The 27743-nt window shown below is 41.3% G+C and overlaps 2 protein-coding genes across 11 annotated transcripts; one reads left to right on the plus strand and one right to left on the minus strand.

Annotated features, from left to right (window-relative positions):
* The first annotated feature begins 1377 nt into the window (after window positions 1–1377).
* LOC131222599 (ent-copalyl diphosphate synthase 1) lies at window positions 1378–11139 on the plus strand. Its single transcript, XM_058217736.1, has 15 exons — window positions 1378–1674; window positions 2544–2633; window positions 2715–2794; window positions 2886–3189; window positions 3280–3463; window positions 3671–3885; window positions 3977–4097; window positions 4184–4296; window positions 4391–4617; window positions 4711–4826; window positions 6089–6187; window positions 6272–6496; window positions 9370–9490; window positions 9578–9787; window positions 10774–11139. The coding sequence occupies exons 1-15, from the start codon at window positions 1569–1571 to the stop codon at window positions 11005–11007; spliced, it is 2445 nt and encodes an 814-aa protein (XP_058073719.1). The 5' UTR covers window positions 1378–1568; the 3' UTR covers window positions 11008–11139.
* A 618-nt stretch (window positions 11140–11757) lies between these two features.
* Window positions 11758–27503, minus strand: LOC131222600 (uncharacterized). 10 transcript variants are annotated; one of them, XM_058217737.1, is made up of 9 exons: window positions 27209–27503; window positions 18990–19022; window positions 18283–18367; window positions 17889–18028; window positions 17026–17152; window positions 16704–16774; window positions 16459–16507; window positions 15970–16287; window positions 11758–12101 (listed from the first exon to the last, which is right to left on the minus strand). In XM_058217737.1, the coding sequence occupies exons 3-8, from the start codon at window positions 18288–18290 to the stop codon at window positions 16266–16268; spliced, it is 417 nt and encodes a 138-aa protein (XP_058073720.1). In that variant the 5' UTR covers window positions 18291–18367; window positions 18990–19022; window positions 27209–27503; the 3' UTR covers window positions 11758–12101; window positions 15970–16265. The 10 variants fall into 10 exon arrangements, 3 of the variants coding, with proteins under 3 accessions (XP_058073720.1, XP_058073721.1, XP_058073722.1); XR_009160124.1 differs by lacking the exons at window positions 16704–16774; window positions 18990–19022 and having other exon boundaries at window positions 27209–27403; XM_058217738.1 differs by lacking the exons at window positions 18283–18367; window positions 18990–19022.
* Between the last annotated feature and the right edge of the window lie 240 nt (window positions 27504–27743).

A 27743-nucleotide genomic window follows, 5' to 3' on the forward strand; every position in this document is an offset into this window, starting at 1 on the left:
TTCCAGCTAGGTTGATGAGCATTTTGACTCAAAACCATGAGTTGGATGGTCTTCCTTGTGTGACAAAGAATCATTTGATCCACAACTCAGGTGGGGCACCATAGAAGGGGCTTGGGTGGCTTGGGTGATGAGCCCAACGCCACTGGGCTAGGTTGTGGAAAAGCACTGTGGGTGTATATGTTTTATCCATGCTATTCATTCATTTTGCCAACTATAAGAGACATAAGATAAAATTAAAAATTAAAAATGAGACAGATCTAAAGCTCGAGTCGACCATACCACATGAACCATGGAGATTAAATCCTTACTATTGAAAACTATTTGGGAGCCTAATTCGATGTTTATTTGCCATCCATCTTGTTTATAAAATAATGTAAACCTAAATGATGACACAAATATAGACTTAATCCAAAACTTATTACTCGCCTCTGAAGAAATTTTGAATGCCTATGAAGAAATTTTCAATGGTAGGCATTCAATTTCCACTATTTCTTGTGCTTGATCCACTTGAACTTCGAATGCATCTCTTTTTTAGGCTCGTTCCTTAAAATTAAGCTGAAAAACATAGATGAACATGGGGGGATAAAATACATGCATCATGGTGTGGCCTTATAGGGCTCTTCCAACAACTAGCTGGGCGGTGTTGGGGTCACCGCCCAAACCGAGTCCGGACACGGTCACGCCTAGCTAAAATCTATATTTTCGGGTAGCCTGGATGGGCGTCCTGCCCCCACCTCTGTAGGCAGGTCCACCTTGATTTCTCCGTATATCCATACCGTCCATCCCTTTTCTCACATAATTTTAATTCATATACACAAAAATGAGGCAGATCCAACAGTCAAATGGACCACACCAAATAATAAGCTTGGTTGTAATATTTGGTGTAGTCCACACCACTTAAGTGTTGGATCTGCCTCATTTTTGTGCACATATTTTAAAATGATCTGAAAAAAGGAATCAACGGTGTAGATAAATAGATACATCACAACAGGCCGGCCCACAGAACTGCCCGTTCGTAGCTAGAGACTGGCGGGGGTAGGACGCAATCCGCGTCCGGTAGCCTGTCGCATCTGACTTTTGGTGTATCCCTTCATCTGGTGGGCTATCCCGTGATGAATGGGTTGGATGGCATATAGAAAACACGGTGGACTTCACATTCAGCTGGACATTTCTACGGCGGGCGTGCCACTCTACAATCTCCTCCATTGCCTACAAGCTCGAACGTACGGTGATTACATACGTTCGAAGGTATCCGATTGTTCTGGAAAGAGTTAAAAAACGGAAATTCATTCACGAGGTTCGGACATTCTGACCGTAGCTTACAAAATATAGTGGCAGAAAGGAAATAAACCGGCCGAGAAATTCAAAGACGAAAGGAGTTATCGGGAAAACGAGAAATTGAAGACAAATGGCATATAATCGCAAATCACGCATTAGAAAGGATCCCATGCATCTGTTCGCGGGAATCTCTCACGAACCCGTTCTGTCGCTTCCCTTCTCCCTCCTACTTTAAAATCCCAAGCTCCCCCACCCTCTCGTCGTCACCGCAGTATCTCCGGCCACTGAAAATGACTTTGCCAACAGCTCTCCTCCATTTCCCCCTTTCGTTCCCCGCCTTCCGTTACGGATCACTATCTTTTCCGACCCTCGCTGATCCGACGGAACCCTTCTCCGGTACGTTCTTCGCCTCTATTTTCTGCTATTTTCAGAACCCAATACGAAGAAGATGGAATCTTCCAGATGATAATGCTTGATTCTTAGGTGGAGAGAACGTTTTTTTTTTTCGATTTTCAGTAATCTGCGGATCTTTTCTTGCTTGAAGTGTGTGATTTATCCACAAGAATTCTGTTTTTTCGAGGTTTTGGATTTTATTTTTTCGCATAATGCTCGTTTTCCGGTGAGGATTTGGGTTTTATCGTATCGGAAGTGATCTCCGGTGGAAAAATCCGGTCACTCCGCCAGAAATTTTGAATTTTATGACGGATTTCAGTTTTCCAGCGAGATAATCAGACGGCGTCAGTAAAAAGCAAGAAATCTTATCTTTATCCGTGGAAAGCTCGCGTCCTTTGGGTTTTCACGAGAAGGTAGATGATACTATCGTAACATCAAGTAATGGCACGATCGTAAATTTCGGCCTTTTCGAGAATCACAGAGCAGTGGCATTTTCGATCGGGACAATACTCTGGTGGAAGTTCGCCACCGCTTTAGTGCATACGATGCACATGTACAGCCATCCAGCCCTACCGAATCACTTATTAGACTGTACATGGGCCATGTTTTGAAATCACACCGATGGAAAATTCATTACACCTGTATGGTAAAAGTAAAGAAGGTGAAGCAGTCTCTGAAAGGTGTGATTTTTGGGTTTTCATCGACAGGATTCATGTCCCAGCTAGGTAGTTATTGCGTAACTATGCCACGTATATATGGTGGAGAAGCCACTGTGTTTTATAAGTGGTGGTAAACTAAAGTATCTTGGTCTTTTGTTTTTCATCTTTACTACCTCTAACTCTTCCCGAAATGCCTGTTCTTTTGACCGGCAGTCTGTTCTTTCGGAGTTGGATGGAAGCCAGCATACGTCGCCGTTCCTTCTTCGAGATGCAACGCCGTATCCAAACCTCGTGTCATGCATGGTAACAAGAAAACCATATATGTACATGCATCCATTGATATAAACACATGGCTTCTAACGACGATTCTCGCGCTATCCACAGATATACTTCAGAATAACACATCGGTGATCAAATGGCCGGAGACGCTTCCAGACACTGATGACGGCAAAGCTCTTACAAAGGTTAACTATACTTGGATTTCGTTATAGTTGAATGGTTTTAAGTATCATGTGAAAATTGGGGTATTGATATTTTGTTATGGTATGTTTCAAGGTACCGGAATCGAATGAGATAACTCAGAGAATCGATGCGATCAAAGAGATGTTGCGGTCGATGGACGATGGAGAAATAAGCGTGTCGGCATATGATACGGCGTGGGTCGCTCTAGTCGATGACATGCATGGCAGCGGCGAGCCCCAGTTCCCTACCAGCCTCCAGTGGATTGTAGAAAATCAGCTGCCAGATGGATCGTGGGGCGATGAGCGAATATTTTCTGCTCATGATCGGATACTTAATACATTGGCTTGTGTGATCGCCTTGAAGTCGTGGAATATTTACCCCAAGAGATGTATAAGTGGTACTAAAAAATCCTGTATGTAGTAGAGCTTCATTTTCATGAATTGAACGAATGCAGTTGTCGAGCTAAGTTCGATTTTCTGTTTGATAGGACTGTCATTTCTTCGAGAGAACCTGAAGAAGCTCCAAGATGAAAATGCCGAGCACATGCCCATAGGCTTCGAAGTCGCCTTCCCGTCTCTGATAGAAATTGCTCGAAGCTTAGACTTGGAATTTCCTTATGATTCTCCACTTCTGCAAGACATCTATGCTATGAGAAATTTCAAACTCAAGAGGTATAAAATTACTTTAAATACGAATCTTCTGATGAAAATCTAATCCTTCTTTTTATGAACTATATATGTTTTACTAGGTTGTAAAACATCTATAGCGTCCAATCGGTGCGCTTGTCCTTCAAGTAGGACCATTCGATTGATGGTCCATCCCTTGGATGGCCCGAAATTCACCTGATTACGGAAATGCCCTTTTTTGCCTGTGAGTAGGATACCAAAGGAAATTATGCACAAGGTGCCTACAACACTACTTCATAGCTTGGAAGGAATGCATGATTTGGATTGGGAAAAGCTTCTCAAGCTACAAAGCGCAGATGGATCATTCCTATTTTCGCCATCATCTACAGCCTTCGCACTCAAGCAGACCAAAGACGAGAAGTGCCTGAAATATCTCCAAAAGGCAGTTGAAAATTTCAATGGAGGAGGTGAAATGCTCCGCAGTTTCAAGAAAAAGCAGCATATTTACTTCAATCATATGTTATAGCAGCACTGATTTTTTACATTTCTGTTCTTCAGTACCAAACGTGTACCCGGTGGATCTGTTTGAACATATCTGGGCTGTCGATCGCTTGGAACGGCTGGGGATCTCTAGATACTTCGAGGCGGAAATCAAAGATTGCCTAGATTATGTGTACAGGTATTACCAATAATCTCTAAAGCTCTTATCTTCCTTTTTTACTGATTGGCGGACCATCTTAGAAATATAATTCAATGAAATTTCAGATACTGGACCGAAGACGGAATCTGTTGGGCTAGAAACTCACGAGTGCGGGATGTGGATGACACAGCTATGGGGTTCAGGATCCTCAGGTTACATGGTTATGATGTCTCTGCCGGTAAATAAATACCTAAATTCTACTCCTTGCTATACTTGTATTTACAATTACTATAGCCTACTTATGAATGTACATACGAACTGCTCCATTGCAGATGCGTTTCGGCATTTTGAGAACGGAGGCGAGTTCTTCTGCTTCTCCGGACAATCGAACCAGGCAGTCACCGGAATATTCAACTTGAACAGGGCCTCTCAGATCTCGTTTCCAGGAGAGAAGATTCTAGAAGAAGCAAAATCCTTCTCAGACAAGTTCCTGAGAGAGAAGCAAGCCTCCAAGCAGCTTCTAGATAAATGGATTATAACCAAAGACCTGCCTGGGGAGGTAAGTACTAAATTTTAAAATAAATACTAAGAAACGGCTATTACCGTAATTATACGGAAAAATCATTAAAAATATATATATATATGTATACAGGTGGGGTATGCATTGGACTTTCCCTGGTATACGAGCCTTCCTCGTATAGAGACGAGATTCTACTTAGAGCAGTACGGCGGGGAAGACGACGTTTGGATTGGCAAGACGCTCTATAGGTTTGTTTGTTTTTTTTACTTTCTCGGAACAACCTTTTATCCTCCGCCACGCCGGCACGCGCTTTGGTTATTTGGTCGCCAGGATTTCGCCCCGCACACACGAGCTATGTGGGGCCCACAGAGATGCCCGTGAGAAATTTACTCCGTTCATCAGTTTCTCAAGCTCGCAATAGGACAGGAGTTTAAAAGTAAGGTAGACCCAAAACTCGGGTGGACCATGATGATACTAGCTTACAGTTTATTCCAATGGTAATAACATTATAAACGGTTTAGATGGCATATAAATATATTGGTCGGCTCTGGGAAAGGCTTCGACGGTTTACCTTTTCATCCGGATTTTAGCATGTCGGGTTTTTGGTCTTTTATACTATTGTGATATTAAGAAACTGATAGACCGAATGGATTTCTCATGGAAATTTGTGGACCCCACATAGACCACAGGAATTTCGTGCCTGCGGTGGCAAAGCATCTCGCGTCCTCTGAATACTCTTTTTACGTATCGTGTACGAATAGAATGCTCTTTCTTTTTCTTTTTTTGTAAGGTGAGCTTGTTAGTACACACCCATGTCAGTACGCACACTCCGTGTTAGCCACCCGCTAGGAATCGATACCAAGACCTCGAGCGTTGAAACGAGGTATCTCTCTCAGTCTGTGAGTTGAGATATGGATCTGGGTGTTACGAATACAATGTTTGATTGAACACATCTGGACGTATTAATACCGTATATTGCGACTTTCGCTTTTGTGACAAGTTGCATGATAGTACGGTAGATATTCAGCAAACAAAATCTCTTTTTTGGATTATTTCAACTCGTCCGTAATTTAGCTTTGCTTTGAAGAGGACGGGTCAACATGACCTGTCTATAATCTAAGGGTTGAAAATTTTAATCTAATATCATTATTGTTTTTTTTTTTTGTTTTTTTAATTTTTTGGACATCCCTCATCCAAGGGGAATCTAATCAAATAAACGGTTTGGATCATTCAAAAGATCTCAAATTCAATGTTTAGGGTCCCGAGGTGAGTGGCGGCCCTCCCTGGCTAAAAGTATTTCATATGTGATCCACCTTATGAATGAATGTGGCGAGTTTTAAACCAGGCAGCATAAAATAATACCGTTGGGCCCATGAGCTAGATGACTTGGATCTCGCGTTCATCTGCTTCATTGGCAATGATTTATCGCGTGTGTATGGAATGGAATGTAGGTGCCTGCGGGTCTCCCTAACCACCGGTAGGTTGCTAACTTGCGCTAACTTATTCGCAGGATGCCCTACGTGAACAACAACGTCTATCTCGAGCTTGCCAAGCTGGATTTCAATCAGTGCCAAGCGCTGCACCAGCTCGAGTGGCGCGAGATCGAAAAGTAAGTACCGAGTGATGAGAATTACCAGAATGCCACTGCATTCAATGGAATGACGGAATTCTCTTTGTTCGTGCACGTGTGCAGGTGGTACGTTGAGAGCGTTTTGATGAATCTGGGGCTGAGCGAAAATACAGTGCTGCAAGCTTACTTTCTGGCAGCTGTGAGTATATTCGAGCCCGAAAAGTCCACAGAGCGGCTCGCTTGGGCCCAAACCGCAGTGCTGATGGACGCGATCTCCTCGTATTTTGGCACCTCGGCGTGTTCATCCGAGAAGAGGAGAGCCTTTCTCCAAGATTTCAATGACCAAAGGTTTGTGAAATTTGGACTCAATTTGATTCTCTGGCATCCTATGAGGTTTGACACGCATGCACTTAGTAATTATACACGTGGCATACGTTAACTCAAATTAGACTGTCTAAATTGTGAAACCCACTGTGGCTAAGTCACATCACCAAAATCAGATTAGTTGAATAATACTAACTTCTGATTAGGAGAGGTGGGACCATTGGATATTTTTTTTACTTTAAAACCGTCGGATAAGTGTCCACCTATCCAATAGTCCGACAATTAAATCATGATATCCAAATCGTCTACTTCGGGTCTGATCACCTTGTCTCGCCTGTAACTGCTTGTATCAAACCGTTACAGCCTTTTCGTTCATGGACGAGCATCTGAGGTACATGTTGGCACCGGACCACACGTTATGCCAAAGTATGCAATTACTAAGTTCGTGCGGATCAACACCCAGATCCATAGCCCAACTGGCAGACTGAGTGGAGATACCTCGTTTCAACACCATAGGTCTTGGTATCGATCCCCAGCGGGGATGGCTAACATGGAGTGTGTGTACTGACATGGGTGTGTACTAACTAGCTAACCAAAAAATCAAAAAAAATATGCAATTACTAAGTTCGTGCGGATCATTCATCAAACCCTGCCTGAGTATCAATGCTTTCCTCTTGTAAATTAGTGGCAACACGTGCACAATCTATGAGGTACTTTCCCTGTCACGTGTACTGAATCTGTTTGATATGCGGTACTCTTCCGGAGTATTAGTGCTATTTTCACGCGGACGTTAGAACTTGTCGGTACCGGGTCTCTTCTTCGTTGTAACCAAGAACGGACGCAGGTGGTGCGTTGATCTATGTGTTACATTCATATTATTTGTTATTTTAGGAAATTATTTTAAGATGTTAGCACAAAAATTGGGTAAATCTAAAGCTCAAGTAGATTACAGCACAGGAAGCAACGGCGACTAAACACCCACTGTTAAAAACTTCCTGAAGCCATAAAAGTTTTGAATCAAGATAAAATTTATGTTTTCCCATGGTTCACGTCTATGTGACCTTATTAACAGGTTGTATTAAAGATAAGCATTATAATGGGCCCTAGGAAAATTTCAACCGGGTATCATTGTCCCCACTTCTTTCTTTCACGTCGTCTCCCTATACTTTGAGTCACTAATTTTGGGTTCATGCCCTAAAATGATCTCATGAAATGGATGGACGGTATATATATAACACATATATTATGGTGGGCCAACAGAACTTTGCCATGTCAACGTACCGTAGAGGTCAGCACACAATCCACGCCTAACCAAAACAACAGTTCCTTATCGAAAATAACTACATCAGCATTTTTTAAGTGACCAAAGATGCACAGGAATACAACATTTACTTTCAATCATCATTGCATTTGATGTGGACGTTACTTACCTAACATAAAAATAAAATAAAATAGAGCCCTATGCCAACCGACGAAGTAGAATATTCTAGTTTTATTTGTATCTAAAATAGCTTGGCTTTTCTCTTGTTTTTATTTGGCTGTCCCAATAAGATTATCTTGTTGCCTGATAAAGACGTTGCTTGGGCTTTTCACATCATCTGTGTTGATAGAGCATCTCTCTAAAATCTAACTGACGGAGCAATCCTAGCCATCTGACTGATGCCCATCAAAAGGATGATTAAAAGTAAAATAATAAGTGGTCCAAATTCTAAAGGAGAAAAGGAGCAGAACCAATAATGACATCTTTTGGACGCGGATTTCCTGCGAAAGCCTTTCGCAAGAAGTTCCTGCGCAAGGATGCTGGGTGGGACCCACCACTATGTTTGTGGGAAATATACTCCGTTCATCCGTTTGGCGAGCTCATGTTAGGACAAGCGACTAAAAATGTGGTGGATCTAAAACTAAAGTGGGCCACACCAGAGTAAAAATTGGGGTAAGAAATACCTACCGTCGAAACCTTTCTGGGCTCCACTTTGATGTTTATATGCCATCCAAACCGTTTATAAGATCATTACCACTGGAATGAAGTGAAAATACAAAAAATTTAGCTTGAAACAAAGCTTTAATGGTCATAAAAATGTTTCAACGGTTCTCACTGAATCCCCACTGTTTCCTCTTGTGTGGCCCACTTGAGTCTTGGATCCACATTATTTTTGGTCGCTTGTCCTAAAATGAGCTAGCCAAACGGATGAACGGAGTATATTTCCCACAAACATGGTGGGGGCCCCACCCAGCATCCTCGCGCAGGAACTTCCTGCGAAAGGCTTTCGCAGGAAATACGCGTCCACATCTTTCCTGCTAACATGCAACCTTTTTGGGACATCAGTGCAATGGAAATGATACGTGGGACAAGGGTACACGTGGAATCAAACCTTTCATTTCCGACAATATGCCCACCTGAGTTGACGGGCCTGATTTTTGTCCCAGGAGATCTTTCTGGTGAGGCCCACTATTTTAATGGCATTGATGTCCTACACAAGTGTCGTGCCGATGGGGAAGATGTCACTCTACCACAAGTTGTGGTACAAGTGCCTGTAGATGGTCATTTCTCAAGAAGCCAGATAAGTCAGAATCATCTTCTCCTTGTAATCTTTATTTTTCCTTCAGGGCTACGTATGCAGCACTTAGAAACACTAAACGTGGAATATAATAACACAAATTAAACCGTCCAAATTAGGAAACCATGTACCGAAGTTTCAATACGAAAATAAGAATTTATTGAATTTCTGGTCTGCCTATCATCCATCACACTCTACCAAGTACCAAAGCCTTTCTTTTTCCACCAAGCCCCCATGCGTGACCGTAACAGTACTTGATTTTGTCGGGTTAGTTGATTCCTGGTTTTGCTGTGACTGGTACCGAGAACAATAATAACCCTTTAAAAGTGCTCATTGTAGTTCGGGTTCGAAGAGAACGAGAAAGGGACTCGTCGGGTCCCTGCTTGAAACCCTGCGCCATCTCTCCCTCGATGCCCTCGTGGTGCACGGTAGCGACGTCCACTGCAACTTACTAAGCGCTGTAAGTTTTCTTTCACTACACCCAAACTCCGTACTGCCTTTGCGAACAAGGTGTACTCATCCGCACCACGTCGTTTTCCACATGCAGTGGGAGACCTGGCTGCTGACGTGGCAGGGTGATGGAGACAGCAGCCACCACCAGCGGCGCGGCGCGGAGGCGGAGCTCCTAGTGCGCACGATAAATCTATGCGCTGGCCGCTCCGTCTCCGAAAACCTCCTGTCCCACCCTCAGTACGTGCGCCTCGCCCGGCGCACGAACGGGATCTGCGACCGACTTCGTCGCGTGCGGAAGCTCAAGGTAATAACTCTCGCGTTTGGAATCTTTTTTTCTCCACCTGCACGCTTGCATATGATTTTTCTTTTTGTCGGCTTCTTATGGTACTGTTAGAAGGAACAAAACCCGACTTTGGGAACGAGGAAGGATTTCCTCGCCGGGAGAATATATGCTGTAACTCCGGTGTATGTGCTTTCCCTGTCCTTTGGGTGACGTATGCTAAATCATCTTGGAGCTTGTTGGGAAATAGCGTAATGAACTAATCCGGCCGTCTGTGGACTCTTGGATGGGCCCTACATAGCTCGGGAATCGCACTGGTCTGTGGACGGTCGATGGAGGTTGTGAAGATTTCATTTGGAGTATGGCGAAAGACAATACGCGTGTATAAGGCGGTTTTCAAGTGCACCCAATCACACGTGCGTTTGGCCACATTGCCTTGAGATCCGAGTTGTCCATCACGTGGGTCCCACCATGTAGGTCCTTTGGATCTCGGAAATCAGGCGGGTGTGGTTTTCAGGTGGGACCCAGTGTTACAAATAAGCGGACGGCTTAGAAGAACCTGAACAAAGTTTTATCATCCGCCCGTTTTTCTTTTGTTTTTTCTCTTGTAAAATGTATCCCACGTGGTGAGCATACTGGCCTGATTTTTTGTGAGGAAGCATTGGAACGATGGGACCCACTAGATGGACGGCTTGGATCTCAAGCAAATGTGCCATGCTGACACGTGTGATGCTGCGGAACAATGTGCGGCCCATCTCCGACTACTGCTATGTACGGCCCTCAAGACGGTTCATCCAATGGTCCTGGGACCATTGAGACCAAAATGATAGGAATCTTTGATCTTGTAAATTATTGTGCTGTGAACCATTCCTCGTGGACCCCATTTTATGAATGGCCCATGTTGGTGGAGGCGATATGATATTTGGCCCATTAAATCATTTCCCAAAAAATTCTATTTAAAACACCAAATTTTAATTGATAACTAACATTTTCTAAATGCATGTGACCAGGAACAGAGAGCAAATGGCAACGATGCAATCACCAGCAGTGGACTCGACACCAAGCCCATAGAATCCGAAATGCAAGAGCTCATGCAATGCGTGCTCCAGAGCTCCGACGGCATCGACAGCTACATCAAGCAAACGTTCCTCACGGTTGCCAAGAGCTTCTACTATGCTGCTCACTGTCCACTGTCCACCTTCAACTATCACATATCGAAGGTACTCTTCGACAGAGCAGCTTGATCTAATGCCGCTAAGTTTCAGTTGCAGCATTGATGTACATATAATCTCCATTCATGTCATCTTTTAGAGCTTATATCAATTTAATAATAATATAATAACTGTGGCGTCCGTATAAAAATGCATTTTCACACATTTAGTGGAAATAGCTAACAAGGCACTCAGCCGCATTCCAGTTCACGAGTAACAGGTTTTCGGAGAGATGATGGAATTCATTTTTCCAAGTACCATGACAATGCTTCATCATATCTGAAAATGGCAGACAAGATCCATTGGAACATGAGATGTGCTGTAACTGATGTCAGATCCGCACGTTGTACTGAAATTCATGAGATGGACGCACTTAACAAGCCCATCTTCTTCCCAGAGATAACACAGCACACACCAATAGCATTAACTGAGCAAGACAAAAAGAGGAAACCGAATAACCAACGATTTTTTTTTTTCTTTTCTCACAATTGTTGCATGACGAATATCTGATCTTCCAAGAAAGGAATAACTGCGCCGCAGTAAGCCACATGTGGGGTGGTGGGCTCCGCGCTTGATCGGGTTTAGATGGTCCCAATATGTGAGATCTGATGGTTTTAAATGGATGGAGAAAAAATATCTGCTCATTCCTCCTACAAAATGAGAAATTATGGAAATCAACCTCATTTCCAATCAATTGACATCAGACATGTAGAATATAAGGACCGTAGTCCCCTATACGTCCTTGTCAGAGACAACAAGCTTTCTAGAAAGGAAAGATAAAAATATCAAATAATAATAATAATAAGTGGAGAACGTTTTGATGATTTCAGGGTGATTTGGTCAATTCAAGATATACAGCATTTCAATCAATTTGTCAAAAAAACGGGTGGTTCTGGTAATGGCCCATTAAAATCTGTGGGTGTGTGAAGCGCACCTACATAAAGCCTACAGTAGATGCCATGTGGCAGGTCAATTGACGCCCTCATAAAAAAAAGGTGGTAGTACAGAGAAAAGCTGTTGTATGTTGATATGAGAGGTTGGAAATGATCATCAGAACTTTTGATACATCTTTATGGCCGGCATGTTCGATGCTCCTCGTAAAAAGTTCCACAAAGTAAGCCTTATCCCTGCAAAGAACCTTTTTCTCAGTGTGTCCAGACAGTATCATCAACACCCAATACAACTAATGAGACCAACATGACTGCATTATATCATTGCATGGTTCGAGGCTTGAAATCATAACAGCAGATGGTCAGGGCATGGAAGTTTCACTGGTAGGGAAGGGATACAAAATCATTGTTACATCACTTTTTTATGGCCATGACAGATCACTGAGATACTTCAAGAAAGTATAAAATGATAAAAAGCCATGATCACCCTGCAAAAGCAACAAGGCAATGCTTGAAGACATTGACTAGTCTGAATTTTTTTCTCTTGATAAACTAAAAAAATCCACCCACCTCCTTTGCCTAAGCTTCTAATTCTGACAACAAAATAGCATGTTGCTGGCTGTGTCTACACACCTAATGCAAGCAAATAGAAGTGTTGCCAGGTATTGTATGTATGTGCAAGCATGTGAATCTCACATGCCATTTGATCACCACATTCAACTGTCAGTTGGAAATTCCAGGCAGGAAAAATCAATCAACAGACATGTTGGTGTGTGTGTGTGTGCTTGAATTGAGTACTAGAATGAGATAATCAATGGTGTAATATACAGAAGTACATTATACAAGTTGGACAGCATGATAGTATTTATGGTACATTTCTCACAAAATCAATGCACATGGGCTTGTATAAGATGTACACTATCTTTCCTAGGCATGCAATTTCACATGTGCAGCCATTGGTGAGAAACTGACTCGATTATGTACTTGATGGCGACCCAAAGTTCCTGGATCTTATTACTAGGTTTAGGTTACTTTTTTACTACTCAAGCAGCACATTTATGTTAGATATGGTTCCAGCTGCTACCTTGTTCATTACTAATGAAAACACATACTTTTAAGCATTTATCAATTGAAACGCGAAAGATTACACTTGAGACACATTAATGGAACCAACTCCGAACTCACCCTGTCCTTGGAGTGAGTCTACTCAGGTGAGAATGCTAAAAAAATCATCATCATCTGAGACCTATCCCAAGTACTCGGGATTGGATAGTCCCAAGCCCGGATAAGAAAGGAGGGTTGGGTAAGATTGGCAGCCAGTATCAAACTTCGCCACAACTTTTATCATGAATCCCGAAATGTTAAAAAATCAGAAAAAGAAAACAAAATCAAGGAAAGTAAGTGATGATACTAAGAGATAAGGTTGTAGAATTTTCAGTAGACGGCATCTAGGGATCTATAGGCAAGGCCACCCAATAAAGAAAAAAAAAAAAAAAAAACGATCTGTAGAGGAGATTCCAATTGGGTCATGGAGTCAATGAAATGTAGTAGTCAGCCAAAGGAAAGAACAAGTGAACCCTTGGAAATATGGAAGTTCTACTTCTGGTTTCCATCAGCTGAAGGTTTTTCAAAAAGTAATCCTGCCATCTTCAAGTATCGACGCGAGTGCTGTTATTCTCTAAATTATCCAAAGTCATTGACTCTGCAGTTTCTCAAAAAATAAAGAAAAACAAAACGAAACAAAATCATAATAAGTTTACTACTGTTTGAATCTAAGCATAAACAGGCCTATTCAGATGAGTTCTGTTCCCATGACGCAGGTGTCATGACTGCTTTAAGTTCATCTCATCTTTTGGTGGGTGAGCTGTGGTTGGAAGACAAGATCTCAATGTTGAAGCAAAGAATGGGTGCAATTTAGCTACGGGCTCAAACCCTACTCTTACCTTCCCTCAAACAATTGTGTACAACCTGCAAGCTTATAACATTTTTGGAAAGCATGTATTAGTGTGAGGGATTTTTGGGTTTTTTCAAAGAACGAGTCCTAAAAATGGTTAATATTCAATATCTTATAGTTTTTCATGGATTATTAATATTTTAGTTAGAAACCTTCCAAGTGGGCCCAGCATACAGAAAACATTCCAAGTGAGATGGAGAAAAGGGAAGAGATGAAGATCCATGCATCCCTCAATATGGTGAACAACATGATGTACTATCATTATTTAGAGTTGCCAAGGAACTGAAAAAAACTTGCGCACGATGCCCGCATGTGAAATATTAAGAAAGATCAAGAAGAAAATATATATCAAGAAAGATCATAGTCAACCAGATTGCTCCAAAGTAGAAGCCTGAACAGAGTCAGGTCTGCAACTGAGTTATCATTTTACTAGGAATATTTTGCATTTAGCTTTTATGGGGCGTCAACAAACTTTTCATCGTGAGATTTTTCAGATTATCAGCTCATTATGACATTATCACAGTCAGATTTACAGACCTCAAGTCCAAGAAAGCTAATACATAAATATATATATATATATATATATATATATATATATAGTATTCCAAGAAAGCTACTATATATAACGCAGGTAGCTTTAGACATTTACCCACACAATTAGACCTAGAAAAGTTGCAAACCTTCTAAGATTTAAAGGAATTTGGAACATAGAGGGTATTTACATCATTCATATCCGTGCACACCCATCAACCTACATCTGGGATTTTACCCACTTACGCCCCGCATCTTTCTATCTCTATGTGTAGCCCGCACCTCTCCCCCAAGAACCATCTCCCTTTCTTTGTATAGCGGAACAAGCATGCAGCTAACCCCAATTAGTCGGGATAAGCTTAGATGATGATGATGATGATGATGATGATGATGATTATGGAGGGAAAAAAAAAAAACTGCAAAAGGCATCATAGTTGCATGTAGGGGATGTGGCAGGATCCTTCACATATTACTGAATAATTTCAGCCCCAAAGAGGTGTTATCTCAACCAAAGAGTGCCAACTCCACATACGCTTGCGGCCTAAAGTAGTGACATGTAGCCCGTGGTTGGCATGTTGTTAGTGGATCCAACATGTCAAAAAGGGGTTTGAAAAGTTTGACGAAGTTTGAGTTGAATGTCCACCTGTAATTTTTTTTAGTTGGTTCTCTAAGCCCACATGTGTGTGGAGCCCTGCCCATCCACATGCAGCCACAGGTGCCAATATGTCACATGTGAACGAGATCCAAGCTTTCCATCAGGCTGACCATGCTGTTTAGATTGTCTGGCCTAAAGATTAGGCCCTTTAACCCCTCTAGTGCCATGATGTTGCAAAACAAATGGACAGCTGGCCATCCACAGTGACACATATGAAAATGGCACATAGCGAGATCTAAACTTTCCATCAGGTGGCCTACACTGTTTAGATCTTCTGGCCAGAAGATCTAGCCATTTAACTCCTCAAGGGGGCCTTGATGTTGCAAAATAAACAGATAGCTGTGCAACGTGCCAATATTGCACACATTTGCCAGATCCAAGCTCTCCATTAAGTAGGCCTCACTGAAATCTTCTGGCCTCATAATCAGATTGCTTTGCTCCTCAGGTGGCCCACAATGTTGCAAAACAAGCAGATGGCTATGGCAATTTCTCCAAGACATCCATTTCTTTTTCAGTGTGGTGCACCTGAGGACTGAAATGCCTGATTTTCTGGATAAAATAACTAAAAGTGGAGCCGCCTTATGGAAAGCTCTAATCTCTCATGCTTAGCACTTCTATTTATGTAAAAGAGTAATTTATAAAATCTTAATCAATAAAACAAAGAGGCTAGACTGCGTTGATAGTTCAACAACTCTTTAAAATGGTGGTGATTCATCCACTGTGCATGGTGACGCATGTATGATGATCCAGCCATCTTTAACCATCTGATTTCACCCATTGAATTCAGATCATTGAACATGTGCGTGGTGAATGTGTCACTGCCATTTCCAAAATGGTGGTGAACTATCACCCTTGTCTAACCCACAGGAATAGGGATTTCAACCCTCAAATTTCAAATTGACGCAATTCTTTTCCTTTCACCAGTAAAAAATATTTAAAAAGAAAAAAAGAAAAAAAGGCTTTACCTATCCTTGATCCATGCTGAACAGTCCAGCCCACACATCAGCCATCATTGACGCACATGCCAATATAGCATCACATGTTCAGGAACAGGTGCAAGATCTGAGCTTTCCATCAGGTGGGCCACACTGACTAGCTCCATCTGAGTGGAACGGCCTGATTTTCTGGCCAAAATGGGCAGGGCTCCACACGTGATGGCTTGCAAAACTTCATAAAGAAAAAAGAAAAATTACAAGCTGTCTCGTTCTTCTTCTTCTTCTTTCCTTTTTTCTCGCCTGTATCCTCTGCCACAGCCATTCCATCAAACAGCTTCTTCTGGAGCCCTGCGTTGGAGATACAATTCACACTTGGTCAAACTTTTCAAATCTCCTTTTGATTGGTGGGACCCACTCGTGACATGTCGAAAACAGGCTGCATGTGGCTATTTAAAGCCACATTTGCACATGGAATTAGAAAACATCCTTAACCAAATATATATTATCAAGAATCAAAACCTCATGTGAAGATCCCTGATTCTTTGCTCATTTGAAGGGTTTTGTGCACCTGAAAATGACAAAATCTCCCCACGTCAATCTCAATCTGTTGAGATGTCGACCTCCAGTAAGACAAAACAGAATAGATGCACAATGAACCCAACCCGCTAACTGCTTCCTTTACCGAGGGAGTTGTTCATCAGAATCTGTCACAGGCCTTTCGAATCACTCTCTACTTGTTAAGAGTAACAAAAGGAGATGCTTACCTTGTAAGTGGTAGAAGATAATAGTAGCAAACTCAATTTGAAAACTAGAAATACTGGTTGTGGTTGATTTCCTATACAAAAGAAAGTTGAGAGATCAGATAAAGGTTTTCCAAAAATTCAATTGAAGGACGCCAAAGCCACCCTCGTTATAACTGATGCACAGCTTAACAAACAACTGTGAATTTCAAGTGATCAATCAGGTGTTTCACTACATAATCGCCTATTAAGAAGACTATTGAAAGGTTCTGATTATCTTGGAGTTGAAGAAAAACCGCCTTCTCAGAGGGTCTGTTGAGTAAGGTTGGTTATGAAGGGAGAAAACCTCATCAGGAAGCTGCTGCCTGTCAGGACTCTTGAATACATGCAATCCTCTCTAGGCAGAAAGGATGTTAAAGGTCGTCTGCTCCTTCTGTGCATGTATCTTGCAAAATGATGTTGATTTAGAGCATCTGAGATAAATAAACAATAATAATAATAATTAAACTTTGGGCATTTTTGGATACACGGAATCCACATGGAAATGAAAATTGTTTTCCACTGACAAAACAGTTATGCTGTTTGGATGCATAGATTCCACACAGTAATCATTACTCTAATCCATGGTGAGAATTCTTTGGCACAAGAAACGAGGTTATTGTTGTCTAATGAATTTGAGGATTCGACTTGCTTTCCAAAGAGCCACGCCATTTCTGGAGTCATTGGTTTTTTAGAGAGAGAGAGAGAGAGAGAGAGAGAGAGAGAATTAATCGTTGGGTAATCATTATGATATCCAAGGAATCCACATATTCAAACACGCTGTTATTGATTATAATGATAATAGGGTTTCATGGAAAAATGATGGCAATATGACAGAGATGGTGTGAACCTGTGACAGATTAAGTTAGCATAACAAAAGAAAAGTGAAGTTCGTTGAAACAAGAAGGCAGACAACATATACAATTATGACAATTCCTACGTCTCTATTATCCCAAGCATGAACTTCAGTTTCTGCACACCACAAGCAAGCCTGAGTTAGAAAAGAGCCATTATGGGTTCTTGTTGGAAAGTATTTTTGCCTGACCCCCATGAATAGGATCAAACCTTATTCCATGGTGTTTCCATGAGATTCCTCTTTCTTATTCTTAAGCAAGCCCCCAAGAGGGAGGGCTTAGTTGATCCATGACGATACAAAGCGAAGAACCTTACCAGGGCTTGACATGCCGTGAATCCTCTTGAAAGAGAGGGGTGCCTGCGGGAACGCGGACAAAAGTGGTGCGTGGCTGTCATCAGCTCGTGCCATAAGGTGTTGGGTTAAGTCCCGCAACCAGATGACAGAACGGGGAGACCTAGGATGTATAAGATCATAACATAAGTCATTCGGCAGATTTGGATTCCTATACATCCACTCATGTGGTACTTCATCATACGATTCATATAAGATCTGTCTATCTAGATATCATATACATCCAGAAAGCCATATGCTATTACCAGTTCTTCCTCCCGAGTTGAGACCAATCATTTAGATAGATGGGGGTAAACCAATGAGTTTGGATATTAATGAACTCTATCGAAGAGTTATTTATCGGAACAATACTCTTACCAATCCATTAACAACAATTAGACCTACGCCAGGGGAATCACATCCACGAAAAGGTATAAAACAAGAATAGGTGGAAATCAATATCCTGAAATAAGGAACAACAGCCAATGAGATAGAAATAATGAATCATGAATAGCGTTCAGGTTCGAATTCCATAGAGAATATGGATGGGATTGTCTATAATGATAGGCAATGGTGCAGGTGGGACTGGTTTTTCCATAATCCAAGTCAATTCATCTAGGGGGAAGAGGGACCCGTCATGGCATAGGCCATGTCACAGACTCACAATATCTATCCTATCAGATGATCTCAACCATCTGAATGGTGGCTTGTGAATGGACAGTTACAGACAGTGGTCCAATTTAATGGCAGGTCCAATTGGACTGTTACATCATCTGGTGGGGGGAAATTGGTCTCTCTCATCCACGATCAGGGCTAGCATATTAACAGTTTGGACCACCACAAGGTGGGCCCATGTGCAGTTTGTTTGACCAAGCAACTTGCTCTATCCAGAATCATATATTTCCTTGTTACAAAAAGCTTCAACCCAAAGAACAATAACTAAATGAAATTTTCACACAGAATTTTGTTTAAATGTTTTTCTAGATTAGTCTAACATCTTGTTGCCGACATCTTCCAGCATGTTCATTAGTTTTTAGCTAATTTCTGCATCCTACACTCTGCAGCAATGGTTACAGATGATTCACCTTGCCCTTCAACTTGTAAGGATCAAATGGTGACTGTAAAATTCAAAGTAGGAATGTTTACAAAATAAAAAAAAATAATCAAAAGAGGAAAAAGTAACTTCAGAAGAGAGATCATTCAGAAAATGAACTATGCCACTCTTAAAGAATCATCTATTCAGATGCATTGGAACCAAGACTTGTTAAATAACGAGAAACAATAGCAGAGTACAGGAAAATAGATATTGAAGATAATCGAACTATATACTTCTGACTTCTGACTATTAGACAGAATCATAGCATATGCCAAGACAGAAACAGAAACATAAGACGGGTCAATACAAAGTGGGCCACATGGGGTTCAAGACACTAGAGAAACAAGAGTTAATAGGTGGCAAATCTAACCTTATGGATGCATGTAATTACAGAAGTAACCTGCTAGCAGGAAGAGATTGGCCTTGTTCAGGTTTGGAGATAATTATCGGAGGAGACTTTTCTGAGTTGACCGTGGGTGTGGATCAAAAGGTTCTTCTCCATAGATGATTGTAAGTGGGAAATAGATCTGTTCAGGTCGTGAATTGAATTCAATGACGTAGATTGCTGGTGTTTCCCAAACCATCGGCAACAAGTTACAAGATCATTTCTTGATTGGCAAACTAGAAGGGAGACGAGAAACAAGAACATCAGCTCATGTCATTCCTATCCCGTACCCAGTGTATTTCAAGCAGGGTTTCAAGGCCATATAAGACCAGAAATGAATCTTTGTGGTTGTGGGATCATTGCATGTTTGCTAGTGGAAGGGGAGTAGGTTGTCAATGGGCTGGGTCCAATCCGGGCCGAGGTGTATCCAAGGCCAGCCTGCAAAGTAAAATGTAGGCTCAAGCGCAGCCTGGGTCAGTGACAGGCCAAAACAGACATTCCTGAGTTGGTGCCAACTGCCAAGATGATTATGCCTAGCCTAGCCCAGCCTGTTCACCGACTAAGTTTCAGGATGTGAGCTATTCATTTATTAGGCGTGACCCAAAACCAGGCTAACCGATCACCAGCTGGGGCTCTACATCATGAAGGGATGGAAACCAATGGTCTACATTCAAACAAAAGAAATCCTAATTTCTATCTATTTAATGGGGGCCATTTTAGCAATCTAGACTACTGCAATGGACCTGCAGTGGGCCAGCCATACCATGGACTATGGAGGGTCCAATATGAAAATCAACGGTCTGAATTGATGACATAGATGTGATGAAAAAGACCCAAAAAGAACCTGATTCTTCTTCCTGCAGACCAGGAGAGAGAGATGAGAGAGACAACAGTGAGAGAGACAGTGACGAGGGTATAGGGTTTTGCAATGGAGAGAAATGGGGGGGAGAGAAGAAAGAGGGAAAACTTTGATACTTTTGTAACTGGGATAATCGATATGCAGGTACTTGGAAATCACACACATGGCATACATTATAGCTTAAATTACCCGTCCAAATCATGGGTCCCACTCCCATCTTAGATGGACTGTATATGGAAACCTACACTGATTTGATTACACATTTTTGTATTGGTGGAAATTCGATGGATGGTGGAAATAACAAACAGTCAGAGATCAAACTCAACAAAAAACTGCTGATTAATCAGATGTTAGGATCATGCAATCACTCTGGATTTTAGATAATGAACAATCTACATTGGTTCCTGCAATTTGGACAATTTAATTTGAGTTACTTATGTGTGCCTGCATATCAACCACCATGCTCTGCCACAGTATCTGGTTATATTTTCAAGAGCTAGAGCCCTATTATTTTAAAAAAGGTAGTGACTCATGAGTATATACACTTGGCAACATTTTACGGGATTCCAGACCGACAAAATCCACAATCCACTTGTGGATGGACCATACCACATAAATTACACCATCTGATTTTGCCCATGTAATTTGAACCAGTCACCATTTTATTTCCAGCCATCTGTTTGATGGCTATGAGTCAGATGGTTAAATTTGGTTTATCAGTGTGATGTCAGATGCATGATCCATCCACAATGTGTCCCACATTATGAGTGGCCTAGAGAGCAAGGCTTTCCGAATTGGGAACAGTGGCCGAAACGGTCACCACCGTTACCGATATGGAGAATCAGTATAACGGTTGATGTGGGGGGTGTAACAGGCAATATGCCTACGTATTGGTTGAAAGAAATAAAAATAAAAATAAAAATAAAATTTGCTCAACAAATTTTGGAAAAACATGCAGAAAATCCATAATAATGTAAATGTTCCAAATATACATTCATTTTTAGTTTTGAACATGTTTATAGTAGTGTGCTGGTCCACTCTTTGTTGAGAATGTTGTATCGGGTTGTCTGATGAATTTATGAACTAGACAACCTAGGGTTGACTATGAACATTTTATATTTAATTTTTTAATTATATAATATCAATGATAAATTTATTAGAATAAATGTAATACCAAAACATCTCACATTTGCACGTTTTATATTACATACCTTGTGAGTCGCGACTCATATACATTTCATTTCAACATATTGACTCCAAAGACCTTTGTGTCCTATTATGTAATTTCTCTATCTAACAATTTGATATCATTTCTCCCAAAAAATCTTAAGAAAAAAGGGAAATTAAATTGGAATGTATAACGCTGTCAATTTGGGGCTGATTTGTTGGACCACTCGATGCCCGAAATTGGCCTCAAATTCATCCAATTTATTGCCATTTATCCCACCAATGGATTGGTGGACCTTGATCGGACAGTTAAGAATGAAAATATCTAATGGTCTTATTTCAAAAAATAAGTATCAACAAGTTAATGGTTAAAATCGTTCAAACAATTTGATTTTGGGATTGTGACTTAGCAACAGCTTACTTATTCTTTAAATACCAACATATACCCCCTATCACCGAACCCAACAATGAGACTCTCGAGCTTGCCATCGTACTATCCAAGCCAGCACATGGCTCCCAAGGCAGTGGTTCGTGCTCCCAATACTAACCAGAACCGCCACTCATATGACATCTCAGCCCTTAATCAAGGCCCATATATGCCATTGTTCACGTGTCGCCATCAACCCCCCCCCCCCCCCTATCACCGAACCCAACAATGAGACTCTCGAGCTTGTCATCGTACTATCCAAGCCAGCACATGGCTCCCAAGGCAGTGGTTCGTGCTCCCGATACTAACCAAAACCGCCACTCATATGACATCTCAGCCCTTAATGAAGGCCCATATATGCCATCCCCTACCCCCAAGAAGTACTCTGACATAGCATTGGAACTGTGCTCCCTCATCCCCTTACAACAATGTTGATGCCATTACTAGCAAGCCTCCACCACCCCTCGTCCAAGCTGGGTACACTCTTATCACAGCACCACCCTAACCACCACTACAATCCTTTCTAGCACCAACACTAACCTTCTATTCATCATGCAAAATCTCACCCATCGCATCTCCCCTGATTCCATAGCCGGGTCCACCGCCAACACTTGACCTAGTAGGAGCCGATGATCAAGAAGTCTTCCACAAATCACAATTCAATGGGCAAATTCCAAAGCTAAAATTAGACATCCTCCCAAGTCCCAACCAAAAGTTGACCTATCAACCAATGTTGTCAGATTGGCATAAGTGATCCTATGTGATTGTTTATGCGATTGCAAAAAATTTAAAAAAATTAAAATAAAAATAAAATAAAATAAAATGGAAAGTATGCGATCACATGTCATTATGTGACCACATAATGGCATATGCAATCACTTTATGTGATATGCGATCGCATACCATCCATATGGCATATGCGACCATCACATATGCCATATGGATGGCATTATGCAATTCTGCGATTGCTTTTGACAACATGGCTATCAACCCATCTACACAAGCTCGCCACAAGCCCATCCCGAAACGGGGCAATAACCATCAACACGCTATCTATTGCCACCTCCTAACTCAAGAGACCCAAACCTCCCTCTCTAATAGGAGCTTAAGAGCAAACACGATTCTTTGACTCCCGCACTTTCAATCATCCAGTTTTTCGCCTCCACCATCAAAGCCCTAACCTCAACTGCAGCACCAATCTTCTCTCAAAAGCCCCTCCATGCATTCTCAATGACTGTCGGGTGAATTCTCACCACTGGTTCACTATCCACCTCCTTCCAGAGCCATCTCCCCTTCCCCTTTCCTCTCTAACCATTAACTGTCTAAATACCCTGTTTCCCCCTCCCCCTATACATCCCCTTTTCGTTTCTTAGATTCCCCCTCACTATTATATCCCTAAATGAAATCCCAACCCTCACTACCCCACCCTTATCCTCTCTCCCTATCACCAAATCTCTCCCCCTTCAACATTTCTCCCGACCTCCCCTTATCACACTCTTCCCCCCTGTACATTCCCCTCTTCGTCAAGAAAACCACATCCTCATCTTTAATGTCTAGTTCAAGGATCTTACTTAGGATTTCCTTCATTTCCCCCTCTTCTACCCAATATCACCCTTTCCATTCTACAGTTCTCCTCTTCAACAACTTCAATTTTTTACTTAATCTCACTGGACCAAATGATGAGACACTCAAGCCTACCACTGTACTATCCGAGATAACGCGTGGCTCCCGCAATGGTTCGTGCTCCCAAGGTAGTGGTCCAGGCTCCCAAACCTCCCGGCTCTCCAAACCTCCTTTCCGTAGAAACTCTTGCCCGAGATACTGACTAGAACCACCATGCATATCACATCTCAGCCCTTGATGAAGGCCTAGATCTGCCACGTGTCCATGTGTTGCCATCGACGCCTCTCTCATAGCCAAGAGATGAACGCCTCTCTCATAGCCAAGAGATGAACAAGATTGTGCCACGCATCCCCCCTCCCAAAGCACTCTCCCTCATCTCCTTGGAATATTGTCGATGCCATTACCGACGAGCTTCCACCACCTTTTTGATAGACCTTTGGTCCCCCCGATTTCCATCCTCAAACCCAAATTCCTTCTTGTCTGACCTCTTGATCACCCTCACTAGCGATTTCCTCAATTCCTGACCAGCTCCCAATCTTCACGCCTTTCTTCAGTTCTCTCTCATAATGACAAGATCCTCTCTCGAGCCCTCTCTCATCTCGAGCAACCATTACAGCCATTACATAACCATTTTGGGATACCTTGGTCAAGATAATCAAGGCAGTTTTTGGTTAGTGGCCAATTAATGGTATATTTACGACATGGTTCGAATATCACACAAATGTGCCACGTGTATAGTATATGATATGGAAGCACAAAAACTACATGCCTCTACATGCATTGGAATATCTTCCCAATAAACAAATATGGCAACCATTGCCAAAATATATACACCAATCTGCATAAATACATCCACAAGAGAATATGCATATTGAGATACCCACATTTGTGTACTTACAATAGTACCTCGGAATATATCATACAACATACAACATCGACTAGGAAAACAGTATCAAATGCATGATGTAATAAAAAAAAGGAACTGTATGGCTAAAATTATTCCAAACAAAGCAACCTGCAAGTATTGATGAAACTAGTTATCTTGGCTTGGGAACTATAAAAACCCCAAGGCATCATTTGGACTCACAAAGTTGTGTACTTCACATCCGATTTTGAATAAACTATGCAAGTCATGCAATGTTGGACTACCTACATTGTACCTTGTTTGTCAAGCACCATGAAATATGAGTCGTGGAACATGTGGGGAGCTTAGGAAGGTTGGTAACACAAGCATCATTATGGCGCATGTGCACATTAATTGACACATGTAGCGAATGTGAGCCACTTGAGAATTGATTATGGCACGTGTAGTTGCTTAAACATGAATGGTTGCACATATAGAACATTTGGCACATGCGATACATGTGAAAGAAACATTATAATTCTACATGTACCTTTCAAGACTTGAAACAAGTATAGTCAATTTTACCCTTTTAAAAAGGATGGACAAATTTGCTTCACAGACATTTTTAGAGTACATGATGTACTCTGTTTTCCTCATTTTGTGTGCAAAAGGGAGTTTGACAAGTCATGTACATGTTTAGCCAATACAGCATGCAAGGTGCACTACTTTGTGAGCATTCAAACGGCCTCCAAATATCTTTTGACCAGCATTCTTGCACCAAATAGAGTAAGGAATTTAGACAAGTAAGAAAATATAAAGATCTTACTTATAGGCCAAACTCGCATCATCACAAAAAGCATTGACTTGCAGGCTACAACCCTGAACCTAGTAGGCTTCCTCGTTTTCTTAAGATTGCCATAAGAAACACCCCCCCCCCCCCCCCCGAAGATTTTTTAAATAAGAATTAAAAAATCATCTGGATTGAGGTGGCAAGAACAAATACGATAGCTTGTATACTTACAAAGGATAGGGCATTAGGGGTTCTTTGGATGCTTAAAGCCATGTATAGCACATATTGTACTAGTAAGGCAACATCAACATGGTCTGCTCCCTTTTGCACAAAAAAAATTTTAAAAAAAATGAGTACATTACATATTCATTATATGACATCTAAGCAAGGGTAGTTTATCCTTGATAACTGGGTTAGATTATACATAATAAAAGCCTTGTACGGTGCATGCAAGAACATAATGTTCCGTGCACAAGCATTACATGAGCCAAATGTTCTACATGTTCAATCATCTATGTTTGATCAACCACATGTGCAACATGTGCCACCAGCATTCTTCAAGCACCTTGCATATGGCACACATGTTAATTAATGTGCAAACGCACTATAATGCTGCATTTGTTACCAACCATCTTAAGTTCCCCACATGTTCCACCACTCCATGTTTTAAGCACTTGATAAACAGGATACAATATAAGTAGTCTAACATTACAAGACTTGCATATTTTATTCAAAACAACATGTCTAGTACACAGCTTTGTGAGCATCCGAATAGCCCCTTAAATATGAATGATTGGCAAAATTGGACATGTACGTCTTATTCCAAATAATTGGGACAAGGTTATGATGATGATGATGATGACGATGACAATAACGATGATGTTTGTCATGAGAGATTTTCATCGAAACTATGGACAAGGTTATGGTTGTGTATAATTTCCAACTAGAGATTTTCCACAGAACTATTTGCTTCCCACCATGAATGTAAGCTCCATGAGAAATAAAGCTCACTATATGGAAACATTCACTGAATTTGGTGGATTTCTCACTTCAGCTCCAATTACTTCCACTTAGACTAGACCCCTTGCACTCATAAATGTTTTGCCCCATGCACCGCTTAGGAATCACTATAGCTACCCTTGGCAGTCGCCACCCAATGCGCAATTTAAGGGCATTCATGTGTCTCACCTCCAGGAATGAAACCAATCAACTAGCACTTGTGAGCACCATTAAAATCCCCAAAGTTATGAATCGCCAAGGGTATGCTTGTATGCACAATCTAATTCAATTGCAAAGATAAACTTTGCATCCAAAGACACCCTAATGGTTTACTATCCAACAAGAGCCTGGGGTAATGATTACCCGAATGCTATTCATATTGATTGACTCTATATGAGTTCAGATGGAACTGAAGAACAGGTAGAATTTACAGACAGTAATAAGCAAATATCACATTCTCCACTGCCCAAGCTTTTTTCCTCGTTTTTTTTTTATTCAATAATTCAAAACATGGTTACCAATTTAAAAGCAGGTAATTACTATTTAAGAAAGGAAATTAAAAAATTTTATAAAAAAAAAAAAAGTTGCTATCAAGCTACCCATGATTAAAACAAATTGGTTATTAGAATCCAAACAGACCCAAATCGCGAAAAAGCTTGCTATTTATACCAAATTAATGAATGGGCAAGTACGAGCTGAAATTAAGTTGCTGGTCTACCTACCGATGACTCCAACAAATTAATCATTAAGATCCAAACATCCCCAACTCACAAAAACAATCACCGTTTCTATAGAACTAACAAATGGCTAAGAACGAGCGAAATTAAATTGCTGATCTACCTGCCAATGATCCAACGCATAGACCATTAAAACGAAAACATACCCACTTAACAAAAATAAATAAATAAAAAATCGCCATTTATACCAAACAAACAAACAGGCGACTATGATTCAATCTCAAAACCTGCCTTAGACGGACCAATCTCTAAAAACACAATATAGATGACATAGCCAACACACCCAATTCACATAAACCGCTATAGCTAAAAGGGGGGGAAATAACAGAAATAGAAATACAGAAAGAGATTAAATAAATCCAAGTAAAGGTGCGTACTGTATCCCATAATTCGATTTCCAGGAGCTCTGGCAACGTGAAAATAGATAGTTGCAACAGAACCTTCGATCGTGGTCATTTCACTCGCAGCTGTCTTTGGAAGGGTAAAGCAAGTTCATTTTGCCTCTGTCGCGATCCGGGAGCCAGTCTGCACGGGGAAGCAGATTGGCTGGTGTACCACCCACCACCGATGTGGCTGGTGTGTTGAAGTGTGGATCGCATAATGAGCTGTGTTATATCTCAATTGTCCTTCCCTTTGGCGAGGATCGAGCCAAAAAATAAGACATTTCAAAAGAATAAGTGGACCACACTGCAAAAAGCAGTTGGGGATTTAATATCTACCATTGAAACCTTCATGGGTAAGAAAAGTTTTTGATCAATATAATATTTGAGAAGTTTTTGATCAATATAATATTTGTTTTTCATTTCTTCCATGTATGTGTGACCTTAGGAACAGCTTGGATAGAATATAAACATTATGTGAACCCTATAATTGTTTTTATTTTTTAGATCATGTTCTAAGATAGTCTTGCAA

The sequence above is a fragment of the Magnolia sinica genome, chromosome 13 (assembly GCF_029962835.1).
Source record: "Magnolia sinica isolate HGM2019 chromosome 13, MsV1, whole genome shotgun sequence".
Taxonomy (NCBI): domain Eukaryota; kingdom Viridiplantae; phylum Streptophyta; class Magnoliopsida; order Magnoliales; family Magnoliaceae; genus Magnolia; species Magnolia sinica.